Source organism: Mandrillus leucophaeus, unplaced genomic scaffold (assembly GCF_000951045.1).
Source record: "Mandrillus leucophaeus isolate KB7577 unplaced genomic scaffold, Mleu.le_1.0 Scaffold561, whole genome shotgun sequence".
NCBI classification, from domain to species: domain Eukaryota; kingdom Metazoa; phylum Chordata; class Mammalia; order Primates; family Cercopithecidae; genus Mandrillus; species Mandrillus leucophaeus.
This window is the reverse complement of record NW_012106042.1, coordinates 1731197-1741810: the sequence shown is the minus strand read 5'-3', so window position 1 is coordinate 1741810 and position 10614 is coordinate 1731197. Positions and strand designations below refer to the sequence as shown.

The 10614-nt window shown below is 41.4% G+C and overlaps 1 protein-coding gene across 4 annotated transcripts in view; it reads left to right on the top strand.

The window, feature by feature from the left end:
- The first annotated feature begins 913 nt into the window (after positions 1-913).
- GOLIM4 (golgi integral membrane protein 4) overlaps positions 914-10614 on the top strand; it is a 79415-nt gene continuing 69714 nt past the window's right edge. For all 4 annotated transcript variants that reach the window (XM_011998230.1, XM_011998229.1, XM_011998228.1 and 1 more), the window contains exon 1: positions 914-1784. In XM_011998230.1, the coding sequence (XP_011853620.1) occupies positions 1598-1784 (187 nt within the window). In that variant the 5' untranslated portion in view covers positions 914-1597. The remainder of the gene's footprint in view (positions 1785-10614) is intronic.

Sequence of the window (10614 nt, the reverse complement as noted above, 5' to 3'; positions counted from 1 at the left end):
TAATTTTTCCCCTCAGGTACACAGAAAAAATAAATGCAGTATACATTTCTTCGAAGAGGTTTGTGGTTATTACCTTTCCTGTGCTGTACTAGTTTTTACATAGGGAACCTTTGTTGCCCTTTAAAATGTAATTTAGAAATGTAACTGATGTGTTTTGCCACCAATAAAACAAATACATATGACAAAATGAATGGATACTCATTTCAGTCTGTACGATTTGTTTTTAAATTATTCCATTTGCAGCTAGAGGAGAAATGTGAGATCATTTCTTTCCTTTCTACCAATGGCAAGCTGATTTCCCCAGACCACGTGGACAACTGAACATTAAGTCTAGCGTGCTTCAAGTCTCCCGACTCCTGCCGGGCCATCTGTGGGCACACACACAACTAGGCTAATACACTGGATGGGGTAAGGCAGTCGACACAGCATCTCTGGTTTGACTACCGGGATTGTGCTATGTAGCTATCCCATGTGGCTGCCGCATCTGTTTATTGGACAGGGAAAGAAACTGTATTCAGCAGAGTGCACACAGTTACTGCCATCCATTCTTTCGTTCATACATACATTTTACTACGCTCTCCACGTGCGTTCCGAGAACTGGATCACAAACACACATACTCAAATACACACACACACACACGTGTTCACCGAACCTCACCCAGACTCAGGCCCGGACAAGTCCCCCGCCCACCCAAAGCTCCCCGCCCTTCCGCCTGCCTCTTCCCACCCTCTCCGACTCCACGTGGGCGCACCCCGGCGCCAGGCGGCAGCGCTGCCCAAAGAGCCCCTCTCCTGCCCCGGCACTGGGAGGGAAGGCGCGGCCCTGGGGTCGGACGGACAAAGCGGGCGTCCAATCGAGCCCGGCACTGCCTTCCCGAAGGGAGGGAGCGGCAGCTCGGACGGACCCAATGAGCAAGGAGCCCGAGTGGGACTTCCTCCCGGAATCCCGTTGGCCAGAATAGCGGGGCCGTGGGTGACACGTAAGTTGGGCGGGAGGTGGCGGCGCGGCAGAGGCTCCAGCCGACCCGTCAGTGACACCGCTCTGCCGTCCCCAAAACCAGCCGAGGCAGCTGGCCCCCACCCTTCCACCCATTGGGCAGGCCGCGCCGGGGCGCGGCCCGGAGTCATGGTCCCTTTGTTGGGCGCGCACCCCCTCCCTTAGGTGGCAACAAAGTCGTGCAGTGGAAGCCGCCGCGAGGGGGCGGGGAGCTGCCAGGGCGGGACTCCAAGAGCTGCCCGGGGGCAGCGGGGCCAAAAAGTGGGAAGGAGGAAAAACGGCAGGAGGCATCTGGGGACAGGCGCGAAGGCAGCCGGCTCTGAAGTATGCGGAGGGCCCCCTCCCGGCCCCGGGCATTCGCGGAGAACGAGCGTCGCAGAAGTTTGGCTGCAGCTGCCCGGGCGGCGTCGATGGCTGCGCGCCCCGCGACGCGCGGGGGCTGAGCGGGCGCCACTTCCCCTCCGGGCCGGCTTTTGTGTCTGGCATCTCCTCCTCATGCTGCGTCTGGCCACCTCCTGCGGCGGCCGCTGCTGAGACGCTCGCTCGGACCAAGGGGAGGAGACGGCGGGGGCAGCCGCGGCGTTGGGTCCAGGCGGGACTATGGGAAACGGGATGTGCTCCCGAAAGCAGAAGCGGATTTTCCAGACGCTGCTGCTGCTGACCGTGGTGTTCGGCTTTCTCTACGGCGCGATGCTTTACTACGAGCTGCAGACGCAGCTGCGGAAAGCCGAGGCGGTGGCGCTAAAGTACCAGCAGCACCAGGAGTCCCTCTCCGCCCAGTTACAAGGTACGGCTAACGGGACGCGCGCAGTCGGTGGCCAACTTTGCCCCGCGCCTCCACCCGGGCAGGAAAAGTGGCTTTGGGGAGCTCTTGGCACTGTGGTTGCCACCTCTGACCTTCACGGACGTCAGAGAAGAGCTTTTCAGGACTGCCGGCCCCAGAGTGTCAGGGGAGATGACATTCTCACCCTCCCGCTTCTTCCTCCCAGCGATTAGGTTTGAACTTGGTAGCACCAGCCCATCGTCCCGCTGGGCGTTTGGTGGGCGGGTGCAGAGAGTCCTTTACCCGAGGGCTTGTCAAAGGCCCAGCGAAACTAGGAGCCCTCCGCCGCTTCTGCCAGCCCTGCTCTAAGGAGCATTGTTCCGTCGATTCTAGGTATTTGCTTTCTTGTTGACTTTGTCAGTTGCTTAAAACATGGAGAGTTTGGCAGAGATTTCTCACACTGTTTTGTTTTTCAAGGGAAAATTAAGTCATGATCCAGCAGCTTAATTAAAGTCATGGCCCAGTCGAATGGAACCTAGATCTGGACCTGCTAGTTTCTTATTTCTTATTCTTTTAATTTAATAGGATGTTTTCAGAGATGCTGGATGTGTGGGAAAAGTCCACACTATATACCATTCACCATCCTGCAGTAGTTTCTTTCAAAAAAGATTTGCTTGTCTTCCTCAGTAGCTTTTACTTTATCACAGAGCTGCATGTATGTATTTTACAGTTAGCTCGGGAAGTCGGAGGAGAAACACAGGTTTTCACTTTGCCATGCACAGCAAACCCAACTTGAGCAAGACCTGTAGAAGAACTTAAAGTTTGTGTCCTTCTATTTTAGAATCTGATTTAATGTAGTTTTCACAAACATAATTTACTTTTAATGTAAATTCAGTAACATTACCTCAAAGTCGGCACCATGTCGTCTTAAGGATGTATCCTATACATATTTTTTTTTTTGCAAGCTTTTACTTGTGGTTAGTTTTCAATACTTATGCAACTTTCTCCCCAACCAAAAAATAATGAATAGCTGTAAGTAGTGAAATGTTGGCAGCCTTTGCTGATGATGCAAATATAGCTTATTTAATATTGCTAGGTAGATAGATGCAAGCTAGAGGGATGTTTCTGTGTATGTGTGTGCAGATATAAAACAGATGCTTCTTCCTTGCTTCAGTTATTCTAAGTGTTTTCTAGTAAAAAATTTCAGATGAGAGAAAATGATACGCATCTGATTGCTTGAACTTACTTGCTCTTCCCAGCTTAGAAGAAAGAAAAGTATTTTTAGCTTACTGAGGCTGCATAGCCACAGGCAATGAAAATACATGGCTGGTCTTGGTTCAAAAGTAAAACCCGTTTTGATACACTCTTAGGTTCAAAAAAATTTCTTTAAACTCATTGAAATTTACCCATGAGTTATTGTTGGTATGAGAATATGGATATTTGTTTACTTATTTATTTAGAAGATATCAGTAGCTTCCCTGTAAAGTTCCATGATGTTAGACCAAGGGAAAAATTTGCTGTCTAATAGTACAACAGTACTGGATTTTCGTAAACATGGCTGGAAGGGCCATGTATGGTGGATTATATGAGGTTGTGTGTGCCTTGGTCTCTTAGGAGTCCCAAGAGGGCAAAGGCTGTCATTTTCACCATTACCTCCCCAGCACCACACTGTGCCTGACACTCATTAGGGGAATCAATGCGTGTTTATTCAAACAACAAACAAAAATTATTCGAAACTGTGATGAGTAAGTTCATCCCAGGCACTTTTGTCTTTCTGAGACTTTGCTTCTGTGTCTTTGCTTTTTGAAAGCCAAATAAAACAACAAGAAAATATTTTGTTCAAGTAGCTCCTTTGCCTCAACGGCCTATGATGGACATTGTTGACTAAGGCCCTGATTTCTGAATAATGGCCTTTATTTGCAGTATTTCATTTTGAAATTTTAGAAATTTCTGTTCTAATTTGCCCTTTCTTTTTTTGGTGGTGGTGGTGGTAGTGGGGAAAAGAGGTGGTAAATGGTAATACAGGATCATTAAAATGTACAACTTTTGTTTTGCAGCAGATGGAAATGTTCTACCTAATTTGAATAAATGGCTTCAAAGTTCATTTCTTAATTTATTCTTTTGTCATTTCCTCTTTAATTATGGTGCTGCAAAACTTGCAGTATGATTATGCATTAAGAATTTTTTCGCAAGCAGGCTACAGTTTTTTTGTTTGTTTTTGTTTTTTGTGGGTTCACTTTTGACTTCTGTAGCATTTATTTTGGATTTCGCATGTGTAGGCCATTCAATGAACATTTTCTGATGGTATGCAACAACTTTTGCTTCCCTTTTCCAAGACAAATGACATTTTACTCAACAGCACCATGTGCCACCTGCATAGATGGGCTTTTAGGACATCAGGCTCTCCAGTCTTAATACTTGTTTAGTTAGGTGGGATTGCATGACCTGCCTTGGATTCAGATCAGAATTAATTACTTTACAAAGAGTGGTCTTTTTAGAAATGACTCAAAATTTCAGTAGTTTGGTCCTATAACCTGGTGATGTGCATTTGTTAAGTGAGCATATTTAGGTCACCTTCAATTTAAGAATACGTTATACTTCATAGATTCCTTTGAAAGTGTGTTACTTGTAACCCCAAGTTACAAGTTTTATTATAGAAGAGCCCCATAAATAGAAGATGGCGGGGATGGCATGCAGAAAGGTCAAAGACTAGGCAAACCCCTTCCACTTTAAAAATATCTATATCTGCCTGTTTATCTCTCCCTCTTAGCAATCAGTCATCTATTTATCTCCCATACGGGTACCTTAATTATACTGAGGAGTAGGGCAGAGGTCACATACTGGTGGCAAAGGTAATAACAATCTTTGGACAGCACAGTGTTTATATAACCTTTAATTTTTTTAAACTGCTTTCAAGTGAGCCATGCTCCATTGTCTGTATCTATAAGCAGTGTTTCTCAGTCTAGACTGCCCATTAGTATCACCTGGTGGCTCCCAGACCAATTAAATAACAGTCTATGGGGGGTGGAACCCAGGCTTCAGTAGTCTTTAAAGCTCCCCTGGTGATTCCTGTGTGCAGCCAAGGTTGAGAGCCACACCTCTATAATCTTAAAACTGAGCCACTCCGTGCATTTACTTTACTTGTTTGACCCCAGAGACACTTGAATTTTTTTATCTGAGCATGTGATTTAAAGCAGATTGGTTTCTAGACTGTAATTCAAATTCTACTTCTAAAACCTTTTGTGTGAACCTCCACGTTTTTCTTATTTATAAAATGGAGATTAGAATAACCTATTTTATAGAGGTATTGTGAGGATTAATGAAGGTGATAGACTGTAGAGCTCTTAGAACGTACTTGGCATATAGTAGGTACTGCTCATTAAAAATTAACTGTTATCAGAATCCCTTTTGAGGTAAGCTGTTTTATCCCTTCTTCTCTTGCCAGGTTTGTCATGAGTAAAAATTTTGAAATTGGCCGAATTTGTTTATGTAGCTAACCACCTTCTTTTATTGTACCTTAAATGAACATCCAGGAATATGCAGACATCCAGTGTACCTTACTCAGAAGAAAGGACCTTCCTTGGCAATTTAAACTTGGACTAGGGTTACTGATTAACTGTGTTCTGGATCTTATCAGATTAGGAGAGGGTGTGACTGCTAAGGTAATAATTATGTGCTGTAAGATCTGGGAGAGAGATATAACTATTTAAATTTTTACAAAAGGCTTTTAGCATAGAGGCAAAGAGCCCGACATTCCTAAAACACAGTATTGCAATGCTTTTGGACTTACAGGGATAAGGAGAAACTATGAAGAAAAAGTTTTTGTAAGGTTTATATGTTCCTATTCCAGATGAATATGTCACAACTATTTAAAATTTAAAAAAAGGTCACAAATGTGGACTTGTAGAAGTGCAGAGTTACAAGTGTGGATTTCTTACATGCATATATTGAGTTGTGGTGAAGTCTGGGCTTTCAGTGCACCCAAAGAATGAACATGTTTACCCTACAGGAAAATTTCCAACTCTCACCCCCCTGCTAGCCTCCCACCTTTTGTAGTCTCCAGTTCCACTCTCTATGTCCATGTATGCCCATTGTATAGCTCCTACTTGTAAATGAAAACATGCTGTCTTCGACTTTTCTTTTTCTGAGTTATTTCCCTTAGGATAATGGCCTCCAGGTCCATCCATGTTGCTACAAAAGATATGACTTATTCCTTGTTACGGCTGAGTAGTATTCCATGGTGTATATATACCACATTTTCTTTACCAGTTCTCTGTTGATGGACGTTTAGGTTGATGGCATATCTTTGCTATTGTGAATAGTGCTGCAATAAACATACAAGTGCAGGTATCTTTTTTGTATAATTATTTATATCCCTTTGGGTATATACCTAGTATTGGGATTGCTGGACTGAATGGTAGCTCTATTTTTAGTTCTTTGAGAAATCCTGATACTGTTTTCCAGAAAGGTTGTACTAATTTACATTCCCACCAACAGTGTATAAGCATTCCCGTTTCTTTGCATCTTTGCCAACATTTGTTGTTTTTTGACTTTTTAATAAAAGCCATTCTGACTAGTGTAAGATGGTATCTCATTGTGATTTTAATTTGCGTTTCTCTCATACTTAGTGATGTTGAGCATTTTTTTCTGTTTGTTGTCTTCTTGTCTAGCTTCCTATTAAAAATGTCTTTTCATGTCCTCTGCCCGGTTTTTAACTTTATTTTTCTTGTCAAGCTGCTTGTGTTCCTTGTAGATTCTCGATATTAGCCCTTTGTCAGATGGATACTTTGCAGATATTTTTTCCTATTTTGTAGGCTGTCTGTTTACTCTGTCGTTTCTTTTGGTGTGCAAACATTTGTTATTTAAGTTAGTGTTTTTCGCGTTGCGCTCCTCTAACACTTAGGATGGCCCACTGGCCTAAGCATGAATACATCTTGTCATTGGTTATTTCTTTGCTTTCAACCTTCCCTAAATCTACTTTTAAAAAGGAAATGTTGGCCAGGCACCCTGGCTCTTGCCTGTAATCCCAGCACTTTGGGAGGCTGAGGCGGGTGGATCACTTGAGGTCAGGAGTTTGAGACCAGCCTGGTCAACATGGCTAATCCTCATCTCTACTAAAAATACAAAAATTAGCCAGGTGTGGTGGCACATGCTTATAATCCCAGCTACTCAGGAGGCTGAGGCATGAAAATTGCTTGAACCTGGGAGACAGAGGTTGCAGTGAGCCCAGTCACACCACTACACTCCAGCCTGAGCAGCAAAGCAAGACTCTTTCAAAAAAAAAAAAAAAAAAAAGAGAGAGAGAGAGAAACATCTCCTTCAGTACAGAACCAGGCTTTTTTTTTTTTTATTCCTTCATCTCCAGCATCTGGTGTCTGGCGTATAGTAGGTGCTCAATGAATAGTTTATACCTATGTGGTACTTATTCTTGGCCTATTAATGTGCATATATATGGTGATATTGTGGGCAGTGAGATGTAGTGGATACAGGCTGAGGCATCAGAGCACTTGAATTTGATTTCCTGCTGTCTTATTTTACTAGTTGTGTGGTCATGGGCAAGTTATTTAACCTTTCGGTGACTCAGTCTCTTCATACGTAATAATCAGGATAATGGTACTTACAGAAGGTTATCATGAGGATCAATAGTGTTAGCTGATGTGCAATGCTTAGAAGGGTGTAGCTTGCATTTTGGATGATTGAGGAAGCATATATACAACAGAGTGGTTCATAGACCTCAGCAATTTAGACCACAAGTGTGGGCAGTGTGTGGTAGGTGTACTAATTTTCAAGTGCAACATTAGAACTTATGAAGTAGACATTGTCTGTTAAATGGACATCTTCACTGAAGTGCAACTTAGAGTTAAATGAAGAGACTATCATTTTTGCTTGATTCTGTAGAATATGGAACAAAAATACTCTAAAGTTCAGTAGTTTTTATTTGTATGTAAATTCATTCCCTGAATAAAAAAGATGAAAGCTTCCAAATACCTTTTGAAACTTTGATTCAGTGAAGCATTCTTTTGAATATATATGATTTGCACAGAATCTATAATCGATTTCACACATTGTGCCCACCTTAGTCATCCCTGTAATATGTAACATGCCAACTCTAATGAGAGTACTGGTGTCCAGGTAAATAATTGGTTGCTGTGTAAGAGAATTGCTTGTTATCTCGGAGGCTTTAGTTTAAGTTCTAAGTAGATTGGAAGCCTTGCCTTGATTTATTTTTATTCTTTCTTATCTTAGGAAGGGCAGTTTCCAAAAGGACTGGGGTACAAGACCACATTACGGTGGCTGAAAGAATAAGTGAATTGGAGTTGGGGAAATGAATACTGACTAAATATGGTGTGAATCAAAGAGCAAAGGATTGGAGAGAAACCAGAAGAGGGCAGGGAGAGAAAAGGGGACACATATCACCTGGTGACTTTTCAAAGTACTGAGGAAGAGTTTTGTTCACACCTTTATGCCCTAAAAGAAAAGCAGCAGGAAATCGTGATGGGAGAGCTGGTTGGGGCATTAGATGTGGTTTCAGTGAAAGTCAGGCATTTACCAGCAGGGTGACCTTGAGCGGGCAAGTAACCTCTCTGAACTTCACCCTCTTTGTATTTGAATTTGGGATAACAATGTCTAACTTGCAAACTTGTATGGATTAGAAATAGTGCGCCTAAAGTGACTAGTGTGAGTCCTAGAGAATATTACTACTACCATTTATTAGGTGACCAGAACTACTGTTGCTGAATTAACACTGGGCTTTTTTTTTTTTTTTGCCCAGCCTTTACTATATCCAGTAGGTAAGAGTGTTATTAGTGCTGGCCTAAAAGTGGCTCCTTTCACTGTGTACCCTACTTGGCTGAAACTTTTTGATTTAAGATATTCTTAGTCTGTCTTTTGCACCCTTTTGAGCCGTTTTTGGGGCCAAAAAACCCTGAAAATGCTTTACATGATAGCAACTAAGAGTTGTTTTTCATTTTGACAGCCAGGGGTTCTTCTTTTATCATTAAGGACAAAGTGGTTTTGCTACTTTTGCCAGTAGATGGTTTATGGGTTTTATAGCTTTGTTTTGAAGTGAAAGTTATGTATCATATAGATTTATTATAAAAGAAAAATGATAAACTATATTTTCTTTTTAGCGACTGTCCTTTGGAGTGAATTTATTTTGGTAGAATTTTGAAAATTTACTTGAAGAAATTAAGTTATTTTTAATCCATAACATTTATTGAGTACCTAGGGTTCTCAATATTCAATGCTAAGCTTATTACATGCATTATGTCATTTAACTGTGACACTAGCACTTTAATCTGAATGAGCAATCTGAGGCTTAGAGAGGCTAATTAACTTCCCAGTGTCAAGATCTAGCCTAATGAAACTAAGCTTAGAACTCTAATGTAACTTTTTCCATAGTGCATCATTGCCCTCAAAATTATTTTAGTGTCTCTCATGACAGTATTAATGGTTTTAAGAAAGTAGGTTAGGTGGGTCATATGGGGATTCCTGATAAAATTTAGAATAAAAAATAACAGGTGTACTATTTGATGCAGCATTTCCAGGGTACAAGAAATTTGCTGCTGGTATGAAAGATTATTTTTGTTGATACTGGAGTTGATTTTATGTGGCATGTAAATGTTACCTGAAATAACAGTGAATCACATAATGAAAAACTTATTTTCTTTCAATGCTTTCTTAACAAGTAATAGAGAAATTCTCAGTTTGATGCCAGAATCTCTCTCCAAGAGAGTTGCTTCTCTGTTTTTCCAAAGAGAATAGACGTTAGGCAGCCAAAGACTTAGCTAGAATTTAATAATTGTTTTGTTGTATTATTGTATTTAATTTTAAATTAAATCTATTACCAATCATTAATGCTATGTAAATCAGATTTTTCATTTATAAAGTAGTGGTGTAAAAGTTTCCTGTTTAAAGTTTATTTTAAGGAAAAATAAACTTATTTAAATGAATATTTGGTAAAATCAAAAAAACTGTACAGGTTTTGCATGAGTGTGGTAAGAACTTGCCTGCATGTCTGAAGTTTAGGAATGCATTGACTGATCAAATTGGATACAGACACTGAATTTTATAGTTAGTTAACTGAATTCTAAGGTGGATAAGTCACTTACCAGGTGGCTTAAGCTAAACTGAGAGCCCACATATTCTGACTCCCAGTACAAGATAATATCCCTTCACTACCCTGTGCTATCTCTGTAGACTAGGACCCTCTTCTCTGTGAGAAGAAATGGGCATTGCTATTTTTAAACAATGCTGTGTATTTCTGAATGGTATATTTGTGTTCTTTGTTTTTATTGGCCCGTGAGTGCATATGCAGAAGACATGTCAGTCATTGTCCTTCACCGATAAGCTTTACTATGTAGGCTCATAGCCTGGAGGGATATGGGCGTGAAATAAATTGCTCTCTATAGCCATATGACATTTTAAAAAATACTGCTTTAACTATTTTTCATATATAAAATGTCACAATATGATAGTGAATAGAAAATTAAGATGTGCTGTCATTCTGAAGGATAGGCATTATAGAACATTGAAATGATATTTTTACTTTTCTTTGAGAGTGCGTGAATTTAAAAAAATTATCATTTTAGGAGAGTCAAACATTTCATTTTCCAGTTCACATCTCATTTAAAATGGCTCCTTTAATTGGAATCTTTGTTATAAACAGAAAACAAAATCTGCAAATCAAGATATTTAGGACAGGCCGGGCACGGTGGCTCAAGCCTGTAATCCCAGCACTTTGGGAGGCCGAGACGGGTGGATCATGAGGTCAGGAGATCGAGACCATCCTGGCTAACACGGTGAAACCCCATCTCTACTAAAAAATACAAAAAACTAGCCGGGCGAGGTGGCG